Source organism: Cynara cardunculus (assembly GCF_001531365.2).
Source record: "Cynara cardunculus var. scolymus isolate 2C chromosome LG 10, CcrdV1, whole genome shotgun sequence".
NCBI classification, from domain to species: Eukaryota; Viridiplantae; Streptophyta; class Magnoliopsida; order Asterales; family Asteraceae; genus Cynara; species Cynara cardunculus.
Window position 1 is genome coordinate 15,159,529 of NC_037537.1, and position 14,146 is coordinate 15,173,674.

At 35.0% G+C, this 14,146-nt stretch overlaps 1 protein-coding gene across 2 annotated transcripts; it reads right to left on the bottom strand.

The window, feature by feature from the left end:
- Positions 1–2,741: 2,741 nt before the first annotated feature.
- On the bottom strand, positions 2,742–13,026 carry LOC112519562. Of its 2 annotated transcripts, XM_025127761.1 has the most exons (4): positions 12,739–13,026; positions 9,438–9,790; positions 6,366–8,046; positions 2,742–2,985 (listed from the first exon to the last, which is right to left on the bottom strand). In XM_025127761.1, exons 1-3 carry the CDS (start codon positions 12,980–12,982, stop codon positions 6,376–6,378), a joined length of 2,268 nt encoding a protein of 755 aa, XP_024983529.1. In that variant the 5' UTR covers positions 12,983–13,026; the 3' UTR covers positions 2,742–2,985; positions 6,366–6,375. The 2 variants fall into 2 exon arrangements, with proteins under 2 accessions (XP_024983529.1, XP_024983528.1); XM_025127760.1 differs by lacking the exon at positions 2,742–2,985 and having other exon boundaries at positions 6,255–8,046.
- Between the last annotated feature and the right edge of the window lie 1,120 nt (positions 13,027–14,146).

Genomic DNA, 14,146 nt, shown 5'->3' on the forward strand with positions numbered 1-14,146 from the left:
ACCTTTCCCCCTATATATTTGAGGCATCTCCAATCCATCTCAACACCAATTTTTCCACCAGCACCTTGGAGCATCTTCTTTAAAGCTTTGTAGTAGCAGAATTAGTTTATATTCAGTTTGTAATTTAAATTTCGTAATTTAGCTTTTATTCTCGCCACTCCATTGTGTGCCCTCTGTGGGCACCAGTAAGTATTTAATTTCAGTTCAAGTATTTCTTATGCAGCTTTCTTCTTCTATTTCTRTTATGCTTTCTAATTTCATTATGAGCTAAGCACCCCTTTGGGTGTGGGTGTGAGTCAAGCTTAAGGATTTAAGGGCACACTTGGGTGTTGCCATTTTTTATTGATTCCTAAGCTTGGTCATTTAAGTCGGGACGTAAATTCAACGCGGATAAGCCGATCACTTTAAAGTGTTAATATTAGATCCTTGATCCAGAAATGGGCGGATCTGAAATACGGCTTAGATGATGCACAAAGGTTCGAGAGAGTCTTTGATAATCACRCAGAGATGCGGGTTTTGCATGTTTTTAGCTTTTATTCAGATATTAGTCGAGTTTATGCTACAATACGTTGTGAGTATAAATCTTCAGACTAGTGGAGCCAGATATCTTTTTATCTAGTAGCTAAATCGGCAAGTTTAAGATTGATAATTTTGGACACTTTGTGGGCACTCTGTGGGCACAGTATATAAGAATTCACTTTCGAGAGAAATGAGTTCTTATAGAAATCTCATGGGTTTCTAACCAAGTCGTTCCTGCTTTATTCTTAAGCAAAGCTTACACTCATACCCATCTTTTAATATTAAAGGTTTATTTCATATTTTAAAGCTTTGCACCAATCAAAACTCAAATATTTTCTCAACCCGAAACATTGTTCAAGAAGTTCATGAAAGTCTCTGATTCTCAGTAAGTCCAGTCCCTATGGAAACGATCTTGGTACTATACCACTTTATTACTTGAAGCGATCTTAGTGTCGACGTGCACTTGCACCGCCACTTTGGGGATTTTATGCCCACTGTGTGCACACTTACGATTTTAGCACATCAACGATCAACCTTTATCAACCTTTGAATAAGATGAATCTGAAAATAACAATCTTCACTTTTCAACAAACCATCTTCAAATCAAAATCTTCTCTTTGAAATAATCTTCGGTCTTCAAATTTCTTTTTTGAATAATCAACAACTCTTCAAACAAATATGTTTCAAACTTCCAAAGAATCGTTCACAAATCACCAACATCAACTTCAAATCAGTACCAATCTTTTTTCATCACATCTACAATCTTTAAATCTTATGGCTTTTTAACCTTAGATTCAAAAGGTTTAGATTTAAACTTTCTCTTCATTACATTGATTCTACAATTTATGAGTTAAGCTTCACTTAGAAATATCAACACTCTTCTACATCATCATTTGATACAAACATTATTTTTTCCCTTGTCTTTGATATTTCTTTTATATGTCTTTGATATTATTTCTCCCCCTCATGATTATCAGGAGAATCACGAGCATCATTAACAATCAAAGACTGAAATTTTATCCTTTACAAACAAGACAAATCAGTAAACAAAAACTTCTTCAGATATACTTCCCCTGAAGAAATGAATCAGATTTTCTCAACAGTTATACTTGATTTCTCTCCCTAAAAAAAATCTGTCAAAACAACATACTCTTCCCTTAAAAAATAGATCTTTACAATCACATTGTCGCGCTCCCTTTTAAAAATAGATCTCTATCAAAATAAATGTATTCTTCATGAAAAGATAATTCCATTACAACCTCCTTGAAAATTAGGTAATAGTCTAATAATATAGAAGCACATTTAGCAACTACTATCATAACAATTAAAAATAATGTTGGTCCCAATCGGATCTACAAGAGTTTATAGATAACAATTTGTAGAAGGGGTTTTATAAAAACTTATATTGATAAAGAAGATCAATACATATTTTTAAGACGATAAACCACAATCCTACCTATCAACCTTACAATTTCTCAAATCATTGGTGATTCCACAAGTCTAAGCCTCAAAGTTAACCAATCTCCCTGGCCCACAATAGTCAGTTTAAAATGATCAACATACTTTTTTTTATTAACCTGGATATCCAACTCGCTATGCGAGCCGACTAATCTCAGGGAGACCATCTGCTTTACAGATAGCCCGAAGTCACCGCATTTGAACCTCCATGGCCACAAGGGGATTTTTATTCCTCCTTGGATTTGAACCTGGGACCTCCTGGTACTTTTGACCTTTGGAGCCAAACTCAAACCAATCAGGCACCACCCTTGTGGTTATGATCAACATACTTAGCTGTCACACAAGACGACAACGCTACAAAACGTCAACATGTTGTTACTCTTCCAACCGAAAAACACTTGTTACCCCCATTAGTCATCACATCAAGGTGAGTCAAGCACATACATGTAACTTTAAATTCATAATAGCACTTTGACCTTTCTATTCGTTCGCCACGTGCAAATATGAACATATCATACATAAGGATCCTTGCTATCATCGTCATGATTCTCGGTGCTAGTGTATCTATCGACCTCAGAATATTCTATCTTAAAGTGTCTAATCGTGTGTTTTCACCTTCCTTCACTTAGAAAGACGCTAGTTTGAGTTTAAGCATCCTAAATTAATACCTAAATCTCTCAAACTTATGCTCTGATACCAACTTGTAATACCCTCAAAAAAGAGCGACAAATTTAATTTTTTTTTATAGAACATTAAAGTCAATACAATCCTCCTTAAACTTCTTTATACTTACAAACAATGATACAATAAAGTTAAAGTCAACGAGTTAGAATATAACTCCAAACAAAACTAGATTGAAACTGGTGTTATTATAACCCTCACTGAAAATCGTCATCTCCAACGATAAGAAAACGTCCCAAAGATTTAAGTGCTTTGTGAGTCTTCAACTAGCACTCGACTTTGATCAAGTGTCGCTAATACCACCCCCACAAGGACCTGGTGCACATGCTGACAAACAAAAAACGTTAGGCTTACGCCTAGTGAATTCAAGCAGTTTTCATCATATTTATAAAACGATAAAACAGAAAGAATGCTATTTAAATCACAATTTCCAAAATGATATGTATTAAATATAAAAGCGACACCTTTCCAAAACACACCACTTTCGTAATAAAACTCGTGAACCAAAGCACCCATTTAACATGAAGTCAAAACCCAATATTCACTCAAATTGTGAAAAAAGTTTAATATTCAAATATTGAAAACATTGATAAAAACTCTAATATCTAAATCTTAAAACATGGATAAGTTCCAAGATACCAAAACTAGAATCTATGGATACACTCCATACCCCCAAAACAATATTGAAACCATGGATAATACACTATCCAAAAATAACACTTTTTGGCAATGGGGGAGACCCATATCCATTGAATGTGGCGAACACAAAGTAAACTATGTATCAATGTTGTCGAGTTTCACTTTAAGGCCATAAAACGACCTTAGTGCTTACTTTAGGGCAAAAGCCCCAAAACATGTATTTATCTCAAATCTAAGACAAGAAGCTCTTCCACTCGTTTGACTAATCCAAAATGAGTCATTATAAACTCCAAAATGCATGCGAAGAGTTTAATAAATCTCATGGCCTAAATAACACAAAACCCAACAAACTCAAATCATATGTAATTTCTAATGATTCATAAAATCAATATATCAATAATGCATAATAATCCACACACCTTATGATTTGATATTAAAATATCCAAAATCCTCAATTATAAGCATTCCTCAATATTTTGTAAAATGAAATATACCAAGAACGAAATTTCACCAAACACCAACACATTTGATAAATCTCAAGGAAAACACTTGAAACTTCAAAATAGACATTTTTGGCATTTACAAAGCAACTTTAACTCGTCGTGCTAGATTTATGCTAAATTTAGGTTTTACCTCAAATCTTGAGCTTCCTTTGGTGACGACGTGAAATCCTCAAGCTAGAACTTTAGATCTAAGTTGCATAACTCTCAAGAACACCTCACTTACTCCCAAATCTCAAAAAATATACCACCAAAGAAGAAATGAGAGTTGAGGGTGAAAAGGAACCGAACCCTAGATCAAAATATGGTAGCTTAGATCTTACCTTCAACATTCCAAGAACTTCAAATCACCAAGAAATGCTTCTTATGGCCCTTAAAATCGGACCTCAAGCTTCCCAAAAACTCAATTTATAGAGAAAATGGTAGAGGGGAAGAGGTGGGGTGAAGAAATGCGGAAAACCCCCAAAAACCCGGACCTTTAGAGCTCCTTAACGTTACTTTTTTCACGTGGCAAAAGTCGCATGGAAAGTCACATTAGTCTATGGTCGCACGACTTCTTCGTTTTTCGTGCCCGAATAGATCTCCAACCATCCTAAGATGATAATTATGTAAAACCCTCATAATTTATCATTTTTAATACCATTCGATAATGTGATTAATCATAAATGGAATTCTGAAAATCATGGGTGTTACGTTTTGAAACCTGATAAATAAGTCCTTATTACCTAGAATGACAACGACTAACCTAAATAACAATTAAAAAAACAAAAAAGAACATATACCTAACCATCCCATCCTATTCCTGTCTCACATCCCCCCCCCCCCAATCAACCCATCTCTAATTGTTATCGTCTCCCCCGTCATTGTTGTCACCGCAACCCGTATATGTCTCCCCCAACCCACGTTATTGTCTCTATCTTTGGTCAAACTCAGTCGCTGTCTTCGATTATTCGAGGGATAGACCTCTTTGAAGATTGTTCAATTGTAGAAAGAAGTCGGAGCTAAAGAAGTTAATACTAGGATCATAATCCATCGGTTATTTTGAATGATGCGTGGAAACATCAAGCTCGTAAGAGTTGATATCGAATAAGGTAAGTGTGGAAAAAATTAGGATATTATATCAGGTTGGAATCGATTGCTTTTCTAGGTTCACTGATATGAAGATGATAGATTGAATGGAAGTATCAAATTGATTGATGTTGGTTGGCTTCATGAGTCAAAAGATCTAAATGGAAAAGATCTTAAAGGCATGATTAGTATGTTAATATAATAGGAGTGTAAAATGAATAATGAAAAAGTAAGAGATATAAAACAAATTGAATAAATAATTATAAGGGCTAAAAGTGTAAGTATTACAAATAATTCATATGTTTTATGTATTTACGATATTTAATAATATGATTAAACCCAAAAATATTTTATATTTAGCTCATTTTGAAGGTATTGACGAGGTGATTATAACGGTGTAATTTGTATTAGATAAACAATATTATTTTTATGATGTATTTTATTTAGTATATGATTATGTATGTTAAAAAATAAGGGTGTAAAATAAAAAATAAAGAATATAAAAAAATTAAATAAATAAATAAATAAATATAAGGATATAAACTATAAAGTACAAGTACTAAAAACAATTTTCTAGTATTTATTTTATATAATAATATGATTAAATCCAAAAACATTCAATATTAGGCTCATTTTAAAGATATTGACAAGATGATTATAACAATGTAATTTGTTAAAAAAGAATTGTACTTTTTTAACATATTTAAGTCAATATACAATTATGTACGTTAATATAATAAAGGTATAAAATAAAAAATAAATAAATAATATAAAATAAATTAAATAACAAATTATAAAGGTTATAACATGTAAACTAAAACTTAAAAATGATTATGAATTTATGTGTGAGAAGAGTAGAGTAGGAGGGGTATGAATTCTTATAGGGTTATATTTCACAACCCCTTTCATAAAATATTTATCATCACATCAACAAAAAGTATTGATGTTACATTAACAATTATCAAAAACCAATTTCCTAATAAATAATTATACTCACAACCCCATAATTTCTTATTAACTAAGAAATTGCCGTAGTGACATTGGATTTCATCATTTTAATTTGCTTGTTATTTGGTACATCATCAAACACAGACTTCTACATTGGATCTTTCTAACCTAATAGTTGAGCATGATCTAAGCTTTGAATTTAGGCTGACTTTTTATTTGTATTTATAACCATTGTTGTTAAGACCAGCTTGACCTCAAGTTAACAGCCTTCAGTGCCCCTGAGGGGACTCTAACTAATGATCACTTATAAGCAAACCCAGGGTCTATCGGTTTGAGCTATCTCAAAAGGGTTGCAAACTTGGAGAGATCCAAAGCTCGAGCTTGATTGTTGCAGCACCAAGGGGATCTAAGTCTCTACTTCACACTACCTCATGAACATAATCGGGCAAAAGCAATGTTTAGTTCGAAACTAAGTAACACGGATAGCACAGGTTTTCGTTGTAGATGTGATATAAATATAAGTCGTATGTGATATAGGAAACAATTCCTCACCGAAAGAGAATCAAATGAGACTTGCAAAAGATGTTTCCTGTTGAACAGGCGGAAGATCCTGTTGCATTTCTTCGCCGCCATGATCACCGTTCAACTCCACCAGTAGATCGTTTGCATTTGATGTAGTAGTTTTATCCTCTAGATCGCACACATTCAATTTTGGAGTAATCAATACACCTTCATCAGTAGTGGGATCATCTGTGTAGAACAGAAGGGATTCAAGGCCGGATATGAGACTGCTGTTCTCCGAAGAAGAAAACTTCACCTCAAGGATAGAAGATTCAAAATCTATAGATTCAGATCCATCCTTAACTTCTACGGCATCTTGGGACTGATCAGGGAAATGTTTGAGGATGTCGGATTTGTCAAAATTCACCGCTCTAATAGAGTCTTGTTTACCAAGATCAGCATCAGATTTGTGATTTTCGTGAGTGGGGTCCGTAGCTTCTTTAGATGTTTCTTGTAAGCAAAAACTATCATCCGGAATCTCTGTGGAAGCATCACAAGAAGTTGTAGACTCAGGAACAGATACGTTCAAAGATTCATTAGATTTTGTGGTATCTTCGTCCTCCTCCCTTAACTCAGAGGCAGTAGCGTTCAGAGATCCACAACAAATTGAAGCATCGCCATTGCTATTAGATACAAGAGTTGTATCTATAGGAGCTTGGTTACTATTCAAAGACTCTTCTTCTGGAGATTCAAGGGGTGCAACCACATGACTATCATCGGCTTTAGTGAAAGATGAAAATCCAGCCAGTGCTGCAGCCAACGCGTCATCAATTGAAATAGATTTCTTCGGTTTTTCCTTCTTTGGTGATTCCGAAACATCATTCACTTCCTCTTTTTCATCACAACATGGAGACTCCAGGTCAGTAGCCATAAGACCTTCGTGAACCTGAGTACCTTTAGGTAGTTTATTGGTCTCGTTTGAGACAGATCCCTCTTTTTCTGAGTCGGATCCACCAGAAAATTGAAAATGGCTTCCATCGTTGCTTATTGATCTAGGGTTCGGTCCAAGACTTAGACAAGAGGGTGATACTGGACAGCGGGTGTTTTTGGCAAGTAATTCAACCTGCTGCTCTACATGCTGGAGTCTTGCCTCCATGTTGTTTATTGGCTTCAACATGCTCTCTTCAAACCTCATGCAGATATCTTCAATTCTACTCACTCGTGACACAAGTTGTTCCAGTAAGCTTTCGGCTCGATTATATGAAAATCCGTTTCTTCTTGTCAAATCACATACTTTATCTTCCTCTGGAACCGAAGCCAAAGCTGAAGCTGGCACTTGGAACTGACTCAATTCAGCTTTGTCCTCACTCTGTTTTAGCAACTTCTCATCATGCTGATCAGAATGATTAACTGGATTAGTTGAAGTGGCTGGTTCTGACTCAATTTCAATCGGTTTTGCAAGGGATTTGGAATTATGTTGATCGTGTAACTGGAGAGATCTAGATTTTGACAATCCTAGAAGTGTGGGAACAAGCATAGTCATGAGTGAACTTCCAGCTGAGCTTTCTACATTTACTGTCTGATTCTCGGAATCGTTTGTATCAATAGGGTCGGCAAACACGTACACTTCGTCAACATATACACAGCCTTTACTTTGAAGTGATAGCAAACGAAGTGTGAGTGAGATACAAGGCTCTGAGTCATTGATTTCGGCTGTAGCCTCATAGAAATCCTGTAAAATACAATAAAACCAACATTATTTGAAATCTACCTAAAGAATTTTAGTTTGCTGAATATCTTGACACAAACTTCTTCAATGAAATTCTCAACACAGAAGATATAGTGATCCAGGAATCAGATGATTCAAATAGAAAAGATCAAACGAAAATGAAGTCAATATCTCGAAGGTTATGTTTGCAGTGAAACCATTGTACTATCTGCCTGTTTCAGAGAAAAAGTGAACAGTATTTGAAGCAATTGGACAAGTAGAGCTTGTATTACAAAAATGCAAATTGAACACTGAAGTTGAGAAAAGTGAGTGTTTTCCTAACTCGAACAAATGAACATCTTGCCACGTTTGCCATATGAACCCTCAAACTAAGGAGTGATCGATAGGAGGCCTTGTTACTCAACTCACCAATTACCATCAGGTTGGAGAATGAAAGAATTGCAGGAAGCTGAATCAAAATCACAATCAATCTGACCTTGGCTTGATTTCAGCCGTCCTTCAACAAGGAAAGATCTCCATATACCTCTTATGCATAATAAAGGATCCTAAGTCCAGTCTCTGTGTCAAGTTTGTCTAATGGTTTTGGTTAACAACCCTCCCCCTTCAAAAAAAAAAAACATTTGTCGACTTCAGAGTTCAGAGTCAAATTTGCATTCTTGAAAATATGATGATTTGTTAACAGAGAAGTCGATAAATGGTTAGAAACATCGTTCTTTTTGAACTATACATACACACACACATTGTTCGACTCGCATTTTCATTATTATATAATTAGTAATTTTACAGCATGTGAAGTAGTGATCCCAAATGCTAACCGTTTGTGTGTATCAGAAGATATCCCCATGCATTGGTATACATATGTTGATATTTCCTTTTAAATCAAGAAGCAATAGTCTGTTGAGTCCTACCTTTCCACGTCATCGTGTTTACAACTATACCTAGTTCATTACAATCTGATTTATGTCCATGCCTGGTCAAATTACAGCATCGGTTATAAGCCTATCAAAATCTCAAACTGCAAAAGCTCGGGATTTACTAACAAAAAGAAGAGAAAAGGCAACTGCTGATCCGCTCTATTTGGTTCTACTTAAAAAATGTCCTTCTACCTGACCCTTATTAATATCTTCTGCCAGGATTTTGTTTTTTTTCACCTTCAATGGCAAGTTGCACATATCATCAATAGTTGTAATTTCCATTTTCAGTAAGGTATATGTTTCTGTATAAATGACAAGTGCAATATTCAAACCATCTCGATTCACATTGATTTCCTAGCAAGAATATGAAATGCCCATGTAGTATCATATAAAAGGACTTGTAGATCTATTAACTGGGAACACCCTACTTATCTAGTTGGTGGTATCCTAAATTTTTCTTAATTCATTTTTAGATTGTACCTGGTGGTTTCTGATGTTGTTCGAAGTCTGGTTTGGCAAATAAGTATTTCCATCATCCACTCGACCAACAGGGAGTTTAACTTCCACCCAATCATCTTCGTTGCTGCCAATGTTATTCTCACCTGGCACTCTTCCTTTCCGTAATATCCCATTCGCACCCAGCAAGTTTACAGAAGTAGCTTCTTTCACATCAGTTGCAGGGAACAAATTGTCCTCTACAGAAGCAGCACTACATCGAACAGTACATAGATACTCATTTTCACTCTGCAGAGCAGGTGCATAATATATTTCATATACACGAGCTGTACTTCTGACATAGACCTGACGAATTTCGTGCTTCTGAGTGAAATTTACTGCAAGAAGAATGAAGATTGTCTAACAAACTGGTCAGATTGAGCCATGAAGGTTTCTAGAAGAACGAATGTTTTGCACAAATAAAAAACTAAAACAAAAAAGCAACAATAAGTCCCAAAGAACAACAGGGATAATGACCAAAGTCTAATTACATTTTCGAGGAAGAGAAGAAAACGGAACTTGTGCATTAAATATTTAGACAACGAATTCTAAATAACGATCATTATTATTGACCTGAATGCAAATGATCTAGGCATTTTGGGGCATTTCCAGTGACCCAATACTCACTGTACCAAAAAGTGAGCTAGCTACTCCCTAACAGAGCAAATAAAAATTTCCGTATGTTAAATTGTTAGATACTTTATAACCAAACCATGCATCCAAATAAAAAGTTGTTAAGAAAAATGTAAGTTAGTTAAGCACTTGTACAATAGAGGTACGGTACAAGTACTTCATATATGTATAGAGCTACTTCCTCCAACCCTTAATATTCTTGATTAAAGAAAGAATAATTATTTATGCAACATGTGGTAACCAATACACAAGGTTCCAATTTCCCATCAGCAAAAGAGTGCTGATTCTGATCATTCCATCTTTTAGCATTAACTTATTGCATTATATGCTCTTTCAAGAAAATCAGTTATCTGCATGCTAAGGACCTCTATACAATTAGGCCAAAAGCTCACAATATCATACTACTGAAATTAACGACTAAACCACATCAGAATTGAAGAAAGGATAAAATACAAGTGAAGACTACAAAGCATATTAGTTTCCACCTGAAAGTCTAGATATCATTGCTCACTCCACTCCCTTTCAGGTGTACGTCAAAATTAACATGGTTATTTCACATAAATAGGTTAGGATAGATCAAGGATTCCAATCGTCTACTATATCATTCCTGTATAATGCATCTCAACAATAAATCTTTTTGCCATCTTCTGCAGTATTTCATGTTTTAGAGTAGTGCTACTTCAAACCCATCTTTATCCTACAGACATGTAATATGTTTATGTGACATGATCAGCACTCAAAGAGTCCTACAGCGAAAGGCATCTAGATCAGCATTGTCTCAGAGTTGCATTGTCAGCATCCACAAACGCTAACATGCTTATTATCCAGTGGAACCAAGCAATCTTTCTCTCTTCCCTTCTGACTTCAACCCTTAGATCCTGAGGTTACTTTATAATAAGAAGTAGCTTCCCTTGACCAAAAATATAAGAAAATTAGAATTGATGATGGTAACCAAAAGAAGGCTGTGCATGTAAGCCTGTGTACCTATAGTTAACTTGTTGACCTACGTCCTTTAAACTTATCCACTTCAAATACTTGGACACAGGAAGTTTGAAGATTAAAAAAAGGAGATGTCGTATCTTTTGGCTAAGTATTGAGACTGACACGGGAAACAACACACTTTAGGGACATCTTCTTTTAGAAAGCTAGGACATCATTATTAAAAAGCACATTAGCGCCTTCAAATTTTAATATTGTAGATGGATGCTTACCAAGATAGCAGTAAAAACATTAATATGGCACATAGCATTATACTATGTGTCTATGATTCAGGGGTTTGAACAAACTGTTTATGACTAAATTATGGGTTACAAAATTTTCAAGGGTTAAATCAATCTCAAAAAAAGTATAGTCCAGGGAAGCTGTCTGTGAAACTCCGCAACTTCATCATCTGCTACTTGCTATTGCAGCCTATCATGGTTTCCATGGGTATTATTCACCAATATTTATCAAGCACTTCACTTGAATATCCTGGTCATTCACATCCGTCTCTCCAGAAAATTGATTACCTCCTGATTTTTGTATCCAATCCAGTCCCTAGTTGGTGACAATTTTGAAGATCACAGAATAGAACTCCCCCATCCCCCCCCCCTCCTTCTTTGCCAATTAGAAGAAAAGATCTAGTTGCAATTGCTTGCAAAGAAAAAGTTGAAGAGGACATGGATAATCATGATACTTACAAACTCCATTTGGCAGATGTTTCTATTCTTCTTCTGCTCGATATAGGTCATCTCAATTAGGGTTATAATATATGTGGCCTGAAAAACCAATTTCGGGGTAGAAAGAATTTTCTGATGCTACTGATTGAAGGAAACTTTTCAAATATTTGAAACTGCCACCAACCATATCCTGAATATGAACATTGGAAGGTATCTCACAATTGTCAAAAAGATCAACAATAACATAATATAATGTATCCGGCATATGTATTTGAAGTGTATCCATGATATAAAAATACTAAAGCTGGGCCTTCTATGGATCTTAGGTTCTTGTACACATTACTATCTAGATCACTTTGTGCAAGGTTCATGTAACATAGTTTTATATTTTTAAAGAGGAATTGCTTGATTCAGCACCATTGAAGAAGATACATGACGATCATGTTCAACAGGTGAAACCTGAATACCCCCATTACGTTGCATAGCATAATTCTGTTCCCCAACACCAAAAACAATAGACAACTGGGTCTCACAGTAATATTTTATCCCATATGAATCAAAAAGAATTATTGTTCAGCAAACACTGTTTCAATTAGTCAAGAGTGCCGGAAGAGTCTGATCCCAGGGACTCACATTTGTTTAACCTCTAAGCCTATTTTGGGGGCAAGATTTCTATGCTCCAAGTACTTGGGGTAAAGAAAAAAGGCTGACTCGTATTAAAACATTGAGACAGTGATTTTCATATTAAACAACGACTGAAACAATTTCATAGGATGCATAGTATTTCTAGGCTTATAAATCTTCATCACCAGGAACATAAAATACTTACATTCATCACCTAGATACACGAATTAGAAACTGAATATCCAAAAATCTATGTTTCTGCATTTAAAAGAACATACATAGGCGCCGATAAGACGCATCTAAATAACCAAAAACTAAATCAATCGACTAATTAACATAAGACACATATAACAATCAGATAGATAGCTCACGTTTGATCTCGCAAGGTTCAAAGTCAGAGGAAGAAGGTGGTAGGAGAAGGAGTGGTGGTTTCCTGGCCGTGAATTCTGAGTCGATGGGGAAATCAAAAGACTCGAACGTAACTGCAGAATCGAGAGAACCGCATAACACAGTCCAGTTGGTCTCGGAGGTCGACGGAGTAGTAGCAGTTGTGGTAGAATCGTCGCCGGTGATGGTCATCTGGTAGTGGTGCAGTGTTGGTTGGGAACTTGTCATACTTTTGGTGTCGTTTTGATCATTCCCCCCTCAGATCTGGGCGTCCAGAAAGTTTAAGAGGTTTTCTTTTACGTTTTCCTCTCAACGCCAAAGTGCAATAAAAAGTAACTTATTTTAATTTAGGGGGTGTTTGGGATTGCTTATTTAAAACAACTTATGTTTTTCGTAAAAGTGTTTATTAACTTATGCGGTATTAAACTGGAGTTTTGTAAAAAATGTTTGGATTAGCTTATAGCGGTACCAAACTGCAATAAGCTGATAAGTTGTTTTTTAGTGTTTGGCAAATTTTGCTTATATATATAAAATGACCAAAAAGGACAAGCTTCTATATTATTGACTTATAGGAGTGTTTGGGTTTGCTTATTAACTTATTTGATTTTTTAACATATAAAAATTTATTTTTCATCATTTATAATATCTATAACAAAAATTTATATCAATAAGATTAATAATTTATATCAATAAGATTAATAATTAGTATCAATAAAAATAATTAACAAACATTTATACCAATACCATTACTAATTTATGATGAAATAATAGATTTATAACCCAAATATCAATAACAAAAAATGTCAAACTTTTATAACCAAAATATCAATAACAAAAAAATAGATCATCATTTATGATAAATAATCATCTAGATCTACCTATTAGATCTCCTGCAATCATATCTCTAACAGCACTCATATATAGATCGTCACTCCTACGACGAGAACTTGTGTTTTCATGTGGTTCATTGTTGCTACCACATCCTTCATCATCAACATCAATACGAGGGTTGTATGATTCTTGTTGCGCCATGTCAAATGCTTCATCAAAACTTCCATTCATTATAATATAATTGTGAATTGCCATCGACGCTAGCACAATATTTACTTGTGTCTCATAGGTGTAATTGACATGCATATCTTTTAGTATTTGCCACCTAGCTTTCCATACTCCAAAAGTTCGTTCAATAACATTCCTCAGTGATGAGTGATAATAATTAAATGTCTCTTTTGCTCCTTTRGGAGCACGTATTGCTGCAGTTTGTCCACGACGGAAATCAGGTATGTGATAACGAATATTTGTTCYTTTGTATGKGGCAAGATAACCTTTAGTATTTGGATATCCGGCATCAACAACATAATACTTATCTGTTACGAAAAATAAACAAACTAC